At 36.3% G+C, this 19,004-nt stretch overlaps 1 protein-coding gene and 1 non-coding gene across 2 annotated transcripts; one reads left to right on the top strand and one right to left on the bottom strand.

Moving 5' to 3' along the window:
• Positions 1–1,570: 1,570 nt before the first annotated feature.
• Positions 1,571–1,642, bottom strand: TRNAD-GUC (transfer RNA aspartic acid (anticodon GUC)). The gene has a single exon. It is a non-coding gene; the product is annotated as a tRNA-Asp (tRNA).
• Positions 1,643–8,774: 7,132 nt separating this feature from the next.
• LOC105176997 (uncharacterized) lies at positions 8,775–18,492 on the top strand. Its single transcript, XM_011100011.3, has 13 exons — positions 8,775–9,261; positions 11,148–11,221; positions 12,007–12,090; positions 12,578–12,658; positions 12,930–13,010; positions 13,245–13,337; positions 14,786–14,965; positions 15,095–15,162; positions 15,283–15,334; positions 17,338–17,391; positions 17,521–17,613; positions 17,842–17,908; positions 18,054–18,492. The coding sequence occupies exons 1-13, from the start codon at positions 9,117–9,119 to the stop codon at positions 18,143–18,145; spliced, it is 1,164 nt and encodes a 387-aa protein (XP_011098313.1). The 5' UTR covers positions 8,775–9,116; the 3' UTR covers positions 18,146–18,492.
• Positions 18,493–19,004: the final 512 nt, after the last annotated feature.

Genomic DNA, 19,004 nt, shown 5'->3' on the forward strand with positions numbered 1-19,004 from the left:
GGTTTATTATACCACCTTGAATGGGTTAACATGTGCCTTCTTGTAGGGATTTCATGAGGGAAGCATCCTTCTCCAACTTTTAAGATTAAAGCTCTGCCCCCAGGCAGGGACCCTCTCATAGAAAATCCTTTCTTCCACACAGGCACAGAGGCCTTTCTCCGTGGAGGTACCCCAGCCTTCCTTCAAACAGGCACTTAGGTCCTTCTTTGGGGTAACCTAGACTCGATAGGAATCAATCCTAAAAAAATCTTATTTTAGGATCGTTCAATACTATTTATCATTAATCTTGGGTTGATTCAAGGTCTTAAAGTGAGCCCTTATTAGGTTCTTCTTTGAACCCAGAATCAGTCTAGTTTAGACTCGAAGTCAGTATAGACTAGACCAAACTCAATCTATATATGCTTATTTATTTTTTTAAAAAATTGTTTGAGTTGAGTTGGTTTGGGCTCAACCCAAACCATTTAATGAAACAAAAAGAAGAAAGAAAATTGGATTGGCTAGTCTGGACACCTAGTCCCAGACACAAAGGAATTCTTAGGGAAGAAAAAAATCTTTTTTCTCTAACCACTACAAAAAAAAAAAATAATTATTAGTTACAATATTAATGATTATGGCTAAAAATCATGGTAAATTATTACTATTAACTATGGATAAATAAAATCGATATAAAAATCTAGTTTTTTCATCATGAAAAAATAACTTAGCCATGATCAAGACATTCAACACGACTTTAGCCATGACAAATATTTTAGTCATCATTGCAAAAATTATTGCCAACAACTATTGTGTGACTGTGATTAATAATTACTTGTTATAATTATTTATTATTAATCATGACAATAAATCATTGTTAAATGTTGTAATTCTCCGGGTGAACGTTGCTTATCCTCATTCCCTTCTTCTCCTAAGGCCTTCCCCTAACCTCCTATTATATCTACTACAAAGTCAAACATTGATTTCGAATGCCTATTGTTCGTTTAGAGTATTGATGAGAAGGTTCATCAAATAATTCTCAAATAATTTTTGGCAATGTAATGTTCTTTAAGACGCTTTGTTAATTTTTTTTATTTATCTTATTATTCGTTCCACATGTGTATTATTATATTCAATTAATAAAATCGAGTTATTTTTTTAACTTTAAATTACTTCAATTTATGATTGTCTTATAAAATACATAGATAATAAATTTATAATTTAAAAACAAACAAGGTAGAACTACTAATGGACTTATATAAAAGTTTGACTAATAAACTAATAAAACATTTATCGATGCAATAATTTACAAATTAATGAATCAATGTGGGACAAGTTTAGAAGTAGAAGAACAAAAAAAATAAAAATAAAAATTAGAGTTTCAAAAGTAAAAGTATTTAAAAATTCTACTTGTATAATTAAATTAGATGACATTCTGCATATGTTAATAAAACTTATTAGATTAATAAGAAAAGAAAGACACAAGCTGGCCCGGCCCGGTGCCATTCAGGCCTCGGACCCAAGTGCGACAACTTGAGAACCAGTGGAAGTGGAACAGTCTCTCTTGGAATGGGGAAAATAATTTGAAAAAGGAAGACGCCGTTGCCGGGGATCGAACCCGGGTCACCCGCGTGACAGGCGGGAATACTCACCACTATACTACAACGACTTGTCGATTTCTTCATTAATATTACCACAAAATATTCTTGTCTTAAATCGTCTTTTATTAAAAAATGAGTTTTTTTCTTACTTTTCACTTCTTATACACATAAATTTTGTAAGGGCATCTTTACATGTTAAGTTATCAAGCAATCAGAATTTCTTATATCAAAATAAATTATATGATTTAATATATTCTAATAATATTATGCACACAAGAAACGTGTATCACACTAACTAATTTATATTAATAAGAACAAAACCTTATTTTTATTTATAAACAATGGTTACTTACATCACGCACTAATTTTTCGAATTACCGAAAAGAACCCTTATGTATTTTTCAATCAACCCAACTCAAATTTTTATTCTCCCCTATATATGTTTACTATCTGATTTACATAAAAATAAGTTGTTCTAAAAAGGTCCAAACGATCCAAAATAAAGAAAAAAACAAGAAACTCGTAGAGTTTTAGGAGACCCAAGGGGACCTATCAGGCCGCCCTGGCGGGTGTTCCCTAGAATAGATTGGCAAAATGAGGAGGCCCAAAATATCCTTCTACTTGGACTATGATCAAAGCCCAACAAAACATTCAACCCAAAAGGCCCGCGTGGCAGTGCACACTCCACTGTGGCATCCAGTTGGCTTAGGTGTCAGCAACCACCTTAGAACCACATCAAGCTAGTAAGGAAGAATAGTCTGACAGTTGGGATTCCTTGCAGACGAGGGAGGACCCCCCAAAGCCCTAGACTCCTGGGCGGCTAGGAGTCCTCGTGGATAAAGGGCCACCCCAACTCAATGATAAGGATTCAAAAGCACGCCTAACAGAACATAAGAACAAATGATGGCTTGTGCAAATGACCTTCATCCACTTTTTCTCGCAAATGGAAGAAACGTGCATAGTCCTATCGGAAGAAGATACCCCTTTATAATTACAGGTTTACTCTTTCATACTGAAGGCACTTCCTGAGACCTTCCCGACACATTTCTCACTCTCTGGACGTCCCCCTCACGTCCCTCACACTTCTCTTATTCTCTAAATCATCTCTCTAACTCTATAAATATTTTCTAAACATTCTCTAAGTACTCCACAAGAACATCATCAAGTGTTTTTATACTTTTCACCGACTTTATTCACCATATCTCGATTTCAATTATATTTATTTACTTTTTGACTTTGTTTCATCTCAAATCCAATACTAACTTGAGCGTCGAAGTGCTAACGCCATTTTTGCAAGTCCCCCCTTCAAGATTTATATTCACTTCGGTCTAAGCCTTGAACGGTTGCCCATATCCATTGGACCCATACGTTTTTTGAACGCATCACTATCTATCTATACTAATATATATATATATATATATGTCTTTTTCACTTACAAACAACGGTATGTGATACTCCAACACCAAATTTTTTGTGCAGATAATATATCTAAGTTAATTTTATTTATTTATTTTTTTAAATATGATATATCAATTTATATATTTTATTCTTATATAAAGTTATGTGCAAGAAAGGAGACTGGCCTAAAGAGGCCCAAGCGATCCAAAAAGAAGAAAAAAATGAGAGGTCCCTAACATCCTAGGAGGCCCAAAAGGACCTGACAGGCGATCCTAGCGGGTGCTCCCTAGAAAATAGATTGGTAAAGGGAGGTGGCTGAAGGACCAAAAGGGCCACGCATATGGCAGATACTCTCCCACGTGGCATCTCATCGTCCCATGTGTTAGCAACCACCTTTGACCACATTAGCCCTAGGAAGACCCCCCTAGTGGCAGAGACTCTTCATAGATGAGGAGTCTCCCAAGACAAAGTAAGTAAGGAAGGACTCCTTGCAAATGGAGGAAACGAGCATAGCATTATCAGAAGAGGCACCCCTATAAATACAGATTTACTCTTCCATACTTAGGGAACTTTTTGAGACCTTCCTGACACATTTCTCCCTCGTTGGACGTCCCCCTCACGTCCCTCACACTTCTCTTACTCTCTAAATCATCTCTCTCACTCTCTAAACACTTTTTAAACACTTTCTAAACATTCTCTGAGCACTCCACAAGCACATTATCAAGTGTTCTTAAACTTTTCACCGACTTTATTCATCATATCTTGATTTCAATTATATTTATTTACTTTATGACTTTATTTTATCTCAACTTCAATACTAACTTAGGCGTCTGAGTGCTAATGCCATTTTGCAGTCCCCTCTTCAGGATTTGCATTCGCTTCCACTCAAGCCCTGATCCATTGTTCATATCCATTGAACCCGTGCGTTTTCTAAACGCATCATTGGCATCATCTGTGGGAACACATATATAAAATGTGAAAATAATGGAAGGAGTCCACACCTCCTCGAAGGACTAACCCGAAATGATGATCCCTCTCATGCTGGAGGACCTCCCACGCATGATTACCAGCTCTATTCAAGGCCCAACTTCAGCAATCCCATCATTATCATTACTTAATGCTAATATTCCTACCAATTTAATTTTAATGTGCAGGACGTCCCCTGGAAGAGCAGGAATGCATCCTCCTCAACGAGTAAGCCCTGACCCCAGGCAGGCATCCTTCTCAGGTTAAAACCCTGCCCTTAGGCAGGCATCTTTCACGGAATAAGCCATGCCCCTAAGCAGGCATCCCATTAAGTGAATAAATCTTTACATACAAACTTCCCTCATGGAATATCTTTAATATTTTAACTTAATAATCTTCGAGGTTTATTTTACCACCTTTGATGTGTTAACATGTGCCTTCTTGTAGGAATTTCACGAGGGACACATCCTTCTCAAATTAAAGCCTTGCCCCATGGCAGACACCCTCTTATAAAAAGCCCTTTCTTCCACATAGGCACAGAGTCGCTGTTTCGTGGTGGCATCTAAGCCCTGCTTCCGGTGGGCACCTTATTTTTCCTCCAACAATGCTCCTAAGTCTTGCTCCAGGAGTCCCCCCTCAAATAAGCCCTCCTCTGAGGAGGCATAATAATTTTTCTTTGTGCAAGACTTATTTGTACTATATATATATATATATATATATGTATGTGTCTTTGTTATTTAATATTCTCTTGCAGAAAAATAAAGCCCTACATTGGCGTAGGTATAAAAAGAACCCGTTAAGCCCTCTTCCGTGGAGGCACCTTCATAAAAAGTCCTGCTCCGTACAGGCACAAAGTAAGCTTTTCTTTTCTATGAATGCTTATGCTACTAAAATTCTTTGCAGAAAGTCGAAAAAAAAAGCTTCCTTCTTGGACTAACTTCTAAAGACGTCTACTCTAAATAAGTGCAGAAATTTTCACTTATTAGAATAGGGGGGCTATTATGTGCATAAAAATAGGCTGGCCTAAAGAGGCTCGAGTGATCCTAAAAGAAGAAAAAAATGGGAAGCCCATAACATCCTAGGAGGTCCCAAAAGGATCTGGCAGGCGGTCTTAGCGAGTGCCCCACAGAAAACAGATTGGTAAAGAGAAGAGGCTGAAGGCATCCCCTGCTGGAATAGGTGACCAAAAGCCAATTAGATTGGCAGTTTTGAGAACCATTCAAACAATCTTTATTTAAGCAATATTGTTCTGACGAATATGGTAAGTATTTGTCTTTGGCATACGTATCTGTTGTGCTTATCAAATTACGTCAAGCACTGTTTTGACGTCACAACAGATGCTCATAGACCACTTTATAACCCATGTAGTTGGTCTTAGCATTGGATGGCGGCTGCGAAACCAACTTCTGAGGATTAGTTTGAAATATTCCAAGTCAAGGACCTCGAAAATGAGCATCGAGTGTCCTATAGAGACTTGCATTGAGAGTCGCATTTATTTGATAAGTGTCGTGTTTCATCAGTGACAGACGTGAGACGTCTATGCGATCTTAGTGGGTCAATTGGCTAGATGTCGAACCGACTGAACTGACTCGCGGGGATTGTCATATGAAAGCCTTGAAGGCTTGGTTGATATGACTCGAATCCTTGACTCCGATAGTACGGGGAATAATCCTCAGAATTGAGAAATCATGGCAGCCACGTGCATGCGATGACTGTATCTTGAATTTGTATGAGAGGTGATCGTGTTCCAGACATGATGATCATAAGTCTTGTCCAGTGTAGTCAAAGCATGCCGCAAGGACGGTGAGTTCTAAGAAGAGGATCCTTCCCCTGTCAAAACGTACAGAGGTATCTCTTATGCATTTGGTGATGCGCTTGTGCTCTATAAACCTATGGTCACAGTCATTGGTCGAATAGAAAAATGAGGTTCAGCAATTTGGTGATACGTGATCTCAAGTATTAAGCATAGACGCTAGTCCAGGATGGGAGCCGAAACCCAACTCCATGCCCTAGAGTAAGGTTGGAAGACAGTAGATGAAAGGACCATACCCGTATGGACTCGAGAGCCTAAAAGTTCACATGAATATTCGCCTAGTCTCTAGTGCCGTAGATAGTTGCTAGACGGCCACCTATGGTAACGGGCTTTTTTGATCAAAGGGTTGATCAAGAATTATTAATTAAATTAGATTTAATTAATAATAGTGTTTAACACTAGCTCAATTCTAGCTTAAATGTGAACTTAAATAGTCACGCACAAATCACCAAAAAGGGACGAGGAATTAATTGAGAATTAATTCCATAAGTAATTGGATTACTTATAAATAAGAGGGATCCATTGGTTGGATGAGCCCAAGACTAAATTAATCCTATTAATTTATTCTTGGACTTGCCTTATTATTTAATAAGTTGGATTTATTAATTAATAAAGGTTTATTAGGCTCATATATTTAATTAGATTAAATATATGATGGGCTTAATTAAGTGGACTTTAATTAAATTAATTTTAATTAAAATTATTGGATCTTGTAATATATTTATTAAAATCGGCCCAAACACCCCTTGAGTTGTTGGAAAATTCTAATAAAGAAAATTATTACCTTATGGATAATAGAATGAACCTAGACACATTCTAATAAATCTATACAAGGTATATATATGTATATTAGTTACTTGGAATGACTAATGAGTACATAACAGACAACACAAAATGATGTCCTCTCGCTAGCATCCATTCGACCGCCCCCTCTCCAATACACACTTAGTGTATTTTTTCTCCTCACTTCTTTTTTAGAAAATTGAGTTGAGGGGTCACAAAATTCTGTTGTGGTGTGGATGCAACTTTAAAGGGCTTTTACGTTGAAATCTTGCGTGAACGGAATAAAGAAGGGAGGTTCGAAATAAATCTAAGAAAGAGGTAATTCTTGATTTACAATTTATGTATCTTTTTAATTCAACCGTTAGCCCCGTTTATTTTATTGTTATGATTAACTACATTGAACGACCAGAAACTCCAAAGGTACACCCCTTGGAATCATGATTTTATTATGTTTCGTTTTTAATTTATGAATTTTTATATTTCTGCTTTCGCTTGCTAGTTTCCGCACTGATCCACTCGCATTTTGCGGTGCTTTCATCCCCCTACTCAGACCATGATCAAAACCCAATAAAATGTCGCCCCAAAGGGCCCACACACATGGCAACCACTCTCCCACGTGGCATCTGATCAACCCATGTATTAGCAACCACCTCAGACCACATCAGCCTTAGACTGAGACTCCTCATAGGTGAGGAGTCTCCCAAGACAAAGTAAAAAAGGATTCCCTGACGGTTGGGACTCCTTGCAGATGAGGGAGGTCCCCTAACGCCCTGGACTCCCTAGCGATTATGAGTCCTCGCTTATGAATGGTCCTCTAAATTCGGAGATAAGGATTTAAAAGCATGCCTAACAGAAGATAAGAACAAATTATAGCTTATCCAAACGGCTTTTATCAGCTTTTTTTGCAAAGGGAGAAAACGTGCATAGTCTTATCGAAAGAGGGCACCCCCCTTATAAATACAAATTTACTGTTCTATACTGAGGGCACTTTCTGAAACCTTCCTGACATCTTTCTGACTTTCTGGATGTTCCTCTCACGTCCCTCACACTTCTCTTACTCTCTAAATAATCTCTCTAAACATTCTCTAAGCACTCTATAAGCACATTATCAAGTGTTCTCACACTTTTCACTAACTTTATTCACCATATCTCGATTTTAATTATATTTATTTATTTTTTTGACTTTATTTCATCTCAAATCCAATACTAACTTGGGCATCAGAGTGCCAACTCCTTTTTTGCAGGTCCCCTCTTCAAAATTTTCATTCGCTTTGGTCCAAGCCTCGAACGATTGTCCATATCCATTGGACCCGTGCGTTTTTTGAATGCATCATATAGTAGATTTTAAAATATAAAAAGATTATTTATTATATGCACATAACAATGGCTAGGAACTCAAAATAAGAACACAATCATAAAATATTTTGTTTCCGAACCCGAATTCACCACCCTCATCCCCTTTCCAACTTATTTAAAAGGGATAATTACACTCCCATCTCCTGTTATTTGGTGTAGTTACACGTAGACTTCATGTGGTTTGGGAAATTACATCTAGCACCCTTGAGATTTGCTTCCGTCTAACAAATAATTCTCTCTTTTAGTCAAAATTTACTAAATTTCCTGATATTAACAGAAAAATTGAATGAAAATTGATATTTACCCTCAATTGACTTAATACTGACTTATTGTAGGTCAAATAATTTTTTTCGAACTAAACTACCCTTTAACAGTGAAGATATAACTCCTCATATGTATTAAAGCGTAAAGACATATGAGGATACTTTGGTTATAAAAAAATTTATTTGACCTACAATAAATCAGTAATAAGTCAATTGGGGGTATGTATAGATTTGTTTATAATTATTTTTATTAATATCAACAACTTTGGTAAATTTTGATTAACGAAATGGCTTATTTATTAGATAGAAGCAAACTTCAAAGTGTTTGATGTAATTTTTCAAACCATAAAAGATTTATATGTAATTACATCAAAAGAGAAAAGTGTAATTGTCCCTATTTAAAATATGAATGGCTAATGAATTTTTCTTTTCTGTTTTATTCCTTTATTGTTTTTCGATGGCTGAGTGAAAGATGTGTGCCACAAAACCTAAAATGGAACAGAAAAGTTTCCCAAAATAGCAAGAACACACACACACACATACCTAAGACACATCTTTGTATTATAATCCAACAAATAAATGAAAGTTGGGCCAAATTTAAGCCCAACTGGAAGTAAGAAAAACTGAAGAAAGTTACCCAAAAGTAAAAATACGTGGAGAGAGCGTAGATGCAGCCTAAGAAACAGCGCTGACGCTCTTCTCTTCTCTTCTCCTCTCCGGCGAGTCTTGTTCCCTACACAATTTCTTCTATGATTGTAATAGAAAGATTCCTACAGTGGAGGAATTTGATTTCCAGATTTGATGATAGACGCACTCAGTCGTAGATAAATTTCATAATAAACCTTGAGCGTCTTGGCGCAGACTGTACAAATCATTCCGGCGTTTGATCCTTACTGTTTAGTAATATTTCTGTCTGTTGGATTCTGGGTCTTTGTTGTTTTGTTATCATTTGGTGATTAGTGGATGATGGAGAGTATAATTGGCAAACTACGGAGCTTGGATGCGTACCCTAAGATCAATGAGGATTTCTACAGCAGAACCCTCTCCGGAGGCGTCATAACCTTGGCTTCCTCTATTGTGATGTTCCTCTTGTTCTTCTCTGAGCTCAGTTCGTATTTCTTAATCCATATCTCTCTGTCCCTTGAGATTTTTATGCCTTTGCGTATGCAGATGTACTAAATTTAGTAAGTTTTTATGAATTTGGGCTTTCTTGTTAACTATGTACCCTATGTTGTGATCTTCTGATGTTTGATGGGGTTTCTGGTTTTTTGTGTTTAGTCTATGATTGATGCTCTTTGTGCATGTTTCAAAAGATTTGAATTGTTATTTTCATCTGTGTGTTGCTAAGTTTCCTTTCAAGTCTTATGTATTGTAATGTATTGGTATTTAGTAGAGATTCAGCTGAAATTCGCGTTGTCTTGTGTGTTAATCTTGTAGAGAGAGCAAATGAGATGCCTAGCTAAGACAAGGTAATGGTTAAATTTTGCTGGAATTGCTTGGTTTTAGTGCTTATGGAGGTATGCTTTATAGAGGGTTGGAATTTTGTAGCAAATCCACTGTAATTTAGAATTCATATCTTACGTGGAAGCCCTGATAACTCAGTGACATTACACTCCATTTCTCCACACCTGAGGTTCTATGGTGGTGCACTTTGCCTTCTCAAATATTTTAACCTGCTTACGCAAAAAATTGAAAAGAGCACTTTAGATTCTAATCCAGTTCTACTAATTATGCTTCTAACTTGTATTGTCTCCTCTACTGCTCTTGCATGCACTGCAAGGTCAATGTTGCAATAAACTTGTTTGAAATTGATGTTCTCCCATTTTTCTGCAAATGCAGCTCTCAAGATTACTTATAAACCGAGGGAAGGAAGTTGTAGGATAGTTGTTAAGCTGCAAGACTAGGCAAGTTAAGGCCTAACGTCCTTAGTAACTAGAAACCAATGTCTTTGTGGTGATTATGTGTTGGATCTTCGGAATCCAGTCGATTTGTTATGATAACTGAACTCTTGAACTGCATTACTTGTGGACATCTTTATAAATTACTCGTGACACTTATTTTATTAAGTCATATGCACCTATATTGAATTTTTGAGCTGGATGTCATCAGAAAATTCCATAGACTGTGTCAATCAATATATTAGGTTTCTAGCATCTCAAAACTATGTGGTATCTACTAATATGCTAAAGGAATATGCTAGGATTTTGAGAGAAACTCCCTAAATATCAGACATGGAAACCGAATACAGTTTGTGATAGTTAAGGTGATCCTTCTCCCCAATATTCATATTAAGAGGGATTATATCAGAAGTCCCTTAACCTCAACCTATTACGAAAGGCAATCTGAAAGGGCCTCTGCTTCATCTTAAGAATTGCAACTGGACTTTTCCAGCAAGAGAAGGGAGAATAAATGCTGGTTGTCTTGATTTCTGGATGATGTTGGACAATGACCAAAGAACAGAGTTCTACATTTCTTCAAATTCCATCACCATTCTGCTTCTGTGAATATAACAATTTGGTGCAGACTCCAAGGTGATGCTGACCTTTCCGATAGTGAATTTAAATTGAACAGGGAAGCAGAGTTTTAATGTCAATGCAAGGCCAGAGTTTCAGATCTGAAAATGAAGATTTACAGAACTTAAGCGCTTTTAAGTTTGTAGGATTCCAGTTTCAGCAAGAAACATATCCTTTCATATTGATTCCTCATATCTTCTGTTTTCACTAACAACTCAATTATAAAATTGTCTTGGAAATACTCTGTGGACAGAATTTATATTAGATGACTTCTGTGAAGTATGAAATACTCTATTCCTGGATGTTTAAGAGTTCCTCGTTAATAGCATTGCATTCACCTATCAGAGCTTTTGCCTGTTCTTTCTAACCCTCAATGACATGTTATAGAATTCAATGGATGGTATTCCTTTCTGACATCTGATTTATTCTTGGCCTTATTGATTTTTTGTCTTTTCCATGTTTTCTCTTTTCCAAATTTCAGGATTATATCTCAATGCAGTAACTGAGACAAAGTTAGTTGTAGATACGTCAAGGGGAGAAAGGCTCCGTATTAATGTAGACTTTCTTCTCATTGCTGTCTTTCCATATTGATTTACTTCAAAATTTGTTGCCTGTTTTAAAAGTTGATAGTTTTTTTTATTTTTTGTTCGCCTTAATGTATTCAAAATCAGCTGTGTCCTTCAATCCTTTTTATCTTTTCCTTTTCTTTTATTTCTTCTCTCTCTCTCCCCCGCTCTTCCTCTTTGCGTGTGTGTAAGTGCATGCTTCCAACTTTTTGTTTTTCTGATGGAAGGGTAAGACACATGATTGTATTATTTGTTGGTTATTATTGGGTCTGTGATACATCTTTGGTACTTGCTATGTCTTTCAAATTTAAAATCGAGTCGATGATCTTTTACAGTTATCTTTTTACCTGAACTAATTCTTTTTTTCTTAGTAAAGGATATACTGTGGCATGTTGATCACCTCCAATAAATCTAATTTAAAGTTTACTTTGTAAAGCTTTTGGCTGATCTTAGCAAATCAAGTTCATCAAATTTTTGCATCTGTAGTATGGAGTCAATTAGCTAGAAGGCATCTCATAGTCTCTGGACTATCTCTATTGGTTTCACCTGATAATTATTTTGCCTAATTTATGTTGAAACTGAAATAGCTCATATATTATCAAGCTGAGCTCAAACAACTTGATGATAGTCAGCTAAACCAATCTATCTTGCTACCTCTGTGCCATATTACTACAATTCATCGCTTCAGTTATTATTATTTTATACTCCTGCCTTGAATATTTAGCAAGACTATACCTAAATAAACTAATTGCTAGTTTACTTGCAAAATTGCAGTTTGATGTGACTTTTCCAGCACTCCCATGCTCTATCGTCAGTCTTGATGCCATGGATATAAGTGGCGAGCAACACCTGGATGTTGTAAGTGCATCAATCTAATTGCATCTTTCAGTTATTTTATATGGTTAAGGTTCTGTTTGTTTCTGTCAGATTTCCTTTTTACTGTCATTTACACGTGTAGACTCACATGGAAAGTATGGAATTGTAGAAATTCAAGTTTTTCAATAGTCATAACTCAATTTTTCTAATTTTCCTGGAGATTAACGTCAGATATGGATCTATCACAGAATATGATCACAACAAATATTTTTTCTCGAAGTAAGCTTATAATGTGATATTTATTGATCAGACACTTTTGCCATAGCACAAAGCAAATTTGGCGCCACTTCTTGGAATATCGCCTATGATTTCCAAGCTAATGACTTGTAAAGCAATACTAACTGGAAAAATAATATCTGTACATGGGAAGTAGAGATGAATTTGAGAAATATTACAATGATGTTTTTCTGCAGGAAATTGCTTAATTTTTCTTATGGTTCTTGAAGTGACTTTGCATTTATTCCTGCAGAGACATGATATTATCAAGAAGAGGATTGATGCTCATGGTAATGTGATAGAAACAAGGCCAGATACTATTGGTGCTCCCAAGGTCAGTCAGGAGATAAACTTATGCACTGTAGATACGTGCAAACTTTGGACTATCCATTCCCTTTTTCATTAGAGTTCTTCATCCTTTGGCATGTGATTATCTAGTACCTTAGTGCCTCACTGCACAATGAACATGTGTTGATGATTTCATGAAGTATGCGAAACTAGCGTCTCTGCACTGTAACTATTGAAAAAAGATGTAAAGTTGATCATAAAGTTTATTTAGTTTCTGATAGATGGGTTTTCTCTTTTCATGTTTTTAACTGGCATAGATAGAACGGCCTTTACAAAGGCATGGTGGAAGGCTTGAACACAATGAAACCTACTGTGGCTCATGTTATGGTGCAGAAGCGGTACTCTCCTATTCAGAATTTTATGCTAAGTTCACTACTATATTCTATTATTGTGTTGTTCTGTTGTATGGTTTGGTGGAGCAGGAAGCAAATGGATATCAAAATGTTAAATGATAATTTATGTTACTCTTTTGTGTTCTCTTCTGTGTTATGAATTTGGTTCTATATGAGGAAATTATCCATGTAATCTTGATGTTGCCTTTATTTCATCGGACTTTTTGCTCTATGCTGCAGACAGATGATGATTGTTGTAACAATTGTGAAGAAGTTCGTGAAGCATATAGAAAGAAGGGCTGGGCATTATCAGATCCTGATTTGATTGATCAGGTCTGTGTCTAATGCTTATTGGTTTTTCATGTAGTAGTTTTTTTTAAAATATAAATTACTTCTACCTACCCAAAACCGGTTGCTTAGGCTAATATAAACATATTACCCACTTGTAGTGAGTACTCTACTACAATTCAGATATATCAAATGCTAGAAAATGAAGTTTCTGAAGAGTGGTAGTAGATCAAATGTTATTTCCTGGAGGACCATTTCATGGTAAATTGTAGTAGCTACCATAGGTGCAATTGATGATTCAGAAGTCCAGTAAGCTAAAGATCGAACTATCCGATTTGTTAAGTAGTAACATGCCATTGTGCATTATAACGCTACATCGTAAAAGGATTCGTATTGAGTATTGAATGTTGCTTATGCTTATGGGACACCTTTCAGCCAGAGGCCCCTACTCCTTAGAATGGTATATACTATTCATTTTCCACTTTATTGCAACTGTAATATCTTGTATCATGAACCACACGGTTGAATATATTAGGTCCTACTTTGTGTGAAATAACTATGTAAAACATAATTTTGAAATGCAGAATCCATTTGCTTGTTGCTGCAAATATCCACATTATTTCCCCAGTAACACTCCAAGATATGAGTAAAGAAATATGATTCTTTTATGATGCTATGCACTGTGGCTATTGATTCATGCAATCTCATTTGAAGAAATACTCTTGTCTCCCTTGATACGTACATGCTGCAAGTCCTTAATGTTCCCCCACCCTTCCACAAAAAGATAAAGAGAATATAACGAAATGTAAAGCGAAACTGAATTAGGAAGGGAACCCATATAAAAAGTTGAAAGAATTCCTTATCATGGTGATAGTTGAAGTAACATTTTGGGGTAAGTGATGCACCAACTCGTATCGGGTAAACTATTCTACATACAAATTCAGGAAAGATGATAACCAGTTCTGGAAATGGGAACTGCTCATAGGACTAGCATTATAGTGTGACAGGCAAGGAATGAGCAAGAAAGCATGTAGGTGAGGTTCTAGTGAGATGTATATTGGTGACTAATCTCTATCAAGACCAACTCTACAAACAGCAGATGTTATAACTATGTTCATCGCATGATCTCTTTGGATTAGTTGTTCATTTTTGCATGACATAGTAAGATATTCTATGATGGTGTAATTTGTGAATGTTGTCCTGCCATTTATTTCTTTTTAGAACTATTAATTGTTTTTGTGAAATTTCAACAAAGAAGTACCTTTTTCCAAGTCACCTTCCAGTTTTCTTGGGGTTTTTTGTCACTTCACCACTAAAATCTAGGCTATTCTTCTAGCAGTGTACTGCTCAGCATCACGATCCACATACCTCAATAATTTATGGCAAAAAAATATCTCAGTGTAAATTTTGTTTTAAAGAATTTACATCGGCAATTATTGACATGGATCTGAACTATGTCTTGTTATGTTATCATATTTTTCATGATAAATCAGTGCAAGAGAGAAGGTTTTCTGCAAAAGATCAAAGACGAAGAAGGTGAAGGATGTAACGTTTATGGATTCTTGGATGTCAATAAGGTAGCTGGTAATTTTCATTTTGCACCTGGAAAGAGTTTCCAGCAGTCAAATGTTCATGTTCATGACCTGCTAGCATTTCACAAGGACAGTTTTAATGTAAGATGACATCCTTCTGCTCTTATGTTTGCTGCACCCTAGGATATTGATTATAATAGATATTGCCTTCTTCATTTCATTATTTACTTACTATAAGACCGTTAATAAATTACGGGATTTGTACCACAGATAAGTCACAGGATCAACAGATTAGCATTTGGAGACTACTTCCCTGGTGCTGTAAATCCTCTTGATGGGTATTTTGTCTGTGCATTTTTCTTCTATGGCTTAAGTGATGTGATTTTATGCTCCTTCTGGCCGGTGGTGTGCAAAAATGGATCTATCATAAAAACATCTGCATTTGTTTCTACCTGCAGTGTGCAATGGACACAACAAACACCAAATGCAATGTATCAATATTTTCTGAAGGTTAGTAGTTTATGTAAATTCTCCATTTGTGTTTGATTTCTTTTGGCTATTTTTTAACAGTTCTTTTAACTTTGTATTTCCTAGTATTGGCCAGAGATGCTTGTTCATCGTGATTCTGTGTTACTAATATGCTTTTGTCCTGTAACTCCCAATTTTGTTATGGATTTGGAAGTTAGAATTTGTCGATCATTGAATGCAATGATAAATTAAATGAAGTTAGGTCATGATATTAATTCAATGGCATTTAACAGAGTCAGACCACAGTTGGAAAGAGCATCCATTTTTGGGGGTACCAAAGATAATCATGGAATAGTACTATTGACTAACAGGGGCATGTAGCAATGTGATCTACGGAAAGGGAAATGCAAGACTTGGCGCACAAAATGTTACTAATATTCTATATTTCTCTCAACTTGAACCCACTGGACAACACTTAAGCTGGAAACATTTGGTTTAATTTTTTCTATAATGTGCCTTATGTATTACTACGTCAAGGGCAATATGCAAGTTGAATTGTATCGGGGAGGGTTTGTATAGTATCTGTACATTATTCTGGGAAGTGCTTGATGATTATGTACTGAGTTGGGGAATTATTTCATGTTTTTGGCAGATTAGTTAAATCAACAAGAGACCTTTACCAGTCAAAACCGCTAGGCATCACGACCTTATTATGATAAATGGGTTACTGTACACGCTCAAGAGCATATCAATTTCATGACCTTGCCATTGAGTATTAGTCAAATAACAGGCCTACATTTTATGGGAATCTTTTTTTTGAGTAAATTGAAAAAAATATCTTAGGGCGAACATACAGTCACTTTATGGTTTATGCTATTCAAGAATGTGCCCATTTGAAGTTTGGAGTCGTGGTATATAGTGGCTCCATGAAGGCCATGAACTAGAGATTGTTCGTGATGCTAATTAGTTTCAGATTTTAATCTTTATTGATCAGAATATACATGCCTCTGCTATGTTTCCAGTTTAAATAATGCCAAGAAAATCATATCCTGTTTAAATAGTTCTTTGAGACAGGTTCCAAATAATGATTCCCTTCTCTCTTCTTGGAGTTTGTGTCCTAGCTATGTATTTAAAATGGTATGGTATATTCGCATGTATTTACGAGAATAGGTTCGGAGAAGGCATGGTGATCTTACGTCAGCAAGAAAACTAGGTTCAGTGAAGCATCCATGCTCAGGATGTGTGGTTGTCTCCTTTATGTATATAACTTTTCAGGATTAACATTCGCATAGCTGGGATTTATAATCATAACTACGTAGTCCATTATCCTGTAAGTTGAGTTAGTTTTCTGCCCGTGAATTCATCAAAAATACAATCTTCCGGCATGCCCACCTGTAGTCATTAACTGGAACCACTTAAATATTGTGTTTGTGCTTCCTGTGAGAGAGTGTTGCTGATTTGCCTGTTTAACTTTTTTTTTTTTTAATAATTTTGGTATTAAAGATAGCCAGCATCTGAAAGGTGCAGATGACAAAAGGTTGTCTGAATTTTTTCCATAATTGACATATACATGTCTGAATATGTACTTTCAAGCAGCAGGCTGCACAACTTAGTGGTGTAATAGGGTTAACTAAGCTACCATACCCTCTGTAACGGCTTAATCATGAACTCCCATCCATCTTTTATAATTACCTAAAAAGCTTCCTCTAAGTTTATCATGTGTATCAACCTTTTCCGGTATTTATGGTTTCAAATGGAAAATGGTGATATCAGAAAAAAATATTTTTATTAAACTACCTACTATGTCCTTGACAGAACTGTGCTTTTGGTTTTCTCTATAACTGTAAAAGGAGGGAACAGTTGTAATTTAGCTATTTAGGGAAGAGGTAACTGTGAATAATACTTTTAGATAAATTCCTACTCCTGTTTACTCCCTTTGTACATTTTTGTATGTATCTTCAGCTGTACCAAAGTGGCAGATTCTTCTTGTTTCAAGTGTCATAAGTAATGAACATTGAGTATTTCATTATTGTGCTATGGTGCAGGTGGTACCGACTGTATTCACAGATGTCAATGGACATGTCATCCAGTCAAATCAGGTTACACTAAGACCCTGAAGTTCACAATCTGATTCATATGGTTGCTTGTGTGTGTATGTGTTTGTTATGATGTCTAGGAACCTTTTCTGGAACGGGACATCAGATTCATGAGATTTTGTCCCATTGCAGTTCTCGGTAACTGAACATGTTAAAGGAGCAGAGTTGGGTCAACTTCAATCCCTTCCTGGAGTATTTTTATTTTATGAACTTTCACCAATTAAGGTGGGTATGCCGTTTCCAATTTCAAAAGCAGATTGATTTTTGTCGAACACTGTCATCAACTTTCTATATCCGTATCCCATGTCTGACTTTTGTTGCCCCCTCCCTGCAATTTCCTGGTCCATAACTCTGTTTTTTCTATCTTAGTTGCGGGACAAGAATCAGGTAGCATGAATTGGACTTATTAAATGGCATAAGTTTTCACTTATCTTTTAATTTCCTGAATGACAGGTAACCTTTACAGAGACGCATGTTTCGTTCTTGCACTTTCTGACCAACGTCTGTGCCATTGTTGGAGGTCTCTCTCTCTAGCAGATCTAGTTTTGCTTTTTCATTAACTAATTTTCTTCTTCAAAGACTTTGTGAAGCATACCAATCCTCATGAAGTTATACCTACACGCGCTCGCATTTATGTACATTAATGAATTCTGCTTAATGTCCAGGTGTATTTACTGTCTCGGGCATAATCGACTCTTTTGTATATCATGGTCAAAAAGCAATCAAAAAGAAAATGGAAATAGGTAAGTTCAGTTGATGCTCGACGCCTCTGAAAATATCACATGGTGCTTTGGAATTGGAATTGGCCCTCGAGAGAATCAATGCTTCAAAGCAAAAGGAACCTAAAGTTCAGACTTTCCAAGCCAAGGTGTTGTCAAACTACATAACGGCCCCAGCAATGGTGTTTTGATATTTGTTAATGAATGAGTTAACTCGTTTAGTTTATTTATAGTTCTAAGTTTTTCTTTTGATATGCGACTGTAATTAAATGATTTACAAGCAGGGTTCATGATCGCCTTGAATAGTTTTGATATTTAACCTCATTTTAGACGATGTTTTCATCGAACAAAATGGGGAAGAAAAGGTATAATTGTTGTCGGTTTAGCTTTCTGCTGATCCAATTTAAATTATATTTAGAATCTGATTTCTGGACATTATAGTCAGAAATTTATGGAATTTGGATCTCAATCATATTGAATCACTCAACTCCATATCTGCACTCTATGAAATCAAATGGAATAGAAAATGCAATAGTACATAAGCCAATACCTTTGCCAGTTCAACGAGACTCGATGGTGTGGACATTAGTGATTGGATTACTCAAAGGTAAGTACTTGTCTTGCTCGAATACTTTACAATTGCCCAATTCATACCATTCGTGCGTCCCCAACTAGTCAATCAATTCTAAGTACTTATGACTAATCGTTCGATCAAGTAAATTGGGAATCAATACAAGGAATGTCCCGTCTGGCATCCGCATCAGAAACAATTACCAGCAGTTGGCGCTGAATCGGTCAAAAGCAAGGAGACTGAGGCATGAACCAATCGCTCCTAAAAACAGCAATTCAATCTTTAAATAGGTCAAGTTATGAAGACTGGGGACCCCTTCCATCCAA

The sequence above is a fragment of the Sesamum indicum genome, linkage group LG2, assembly GCF_026168435.1.
Source record: "Sesamum indicum cultivar Baizhima isolate 11 linkage group LG2, ASM2616843v1, whole genome shotgun sequence".
NCBI lineage: Eukaryota > Viridiplantae > Streptophyta > Magnoliopsida > Lamiales > Pedaliaceae > Sesamum > Sesamum indicum.

Bases quoted from the DNA above. Each gene is read 5' to 3' on its own strand.
- LOC105176997 (XM_011100011.3), top strand. From the start codon at position 9,117: ATGATGGAGAGTATAATTGGCAAACTACGGAGCTTGGATGCGTACCCT. The intron at 12,659-12,929 runs GTCAGTCAGGAG...TAACTGGCATAG, and splicing joins ATACTATTGGTGCTCCCAAG to ATAGAACGGCCTTTACAAAG. The intron at 13,338-14,785 runs GTCTGTGTCTAA...ATGATAAATCAG, and splicing joins ATCCTGATTTGATTGATCAG to TGCAAGAGAGAAGGTTTTCT.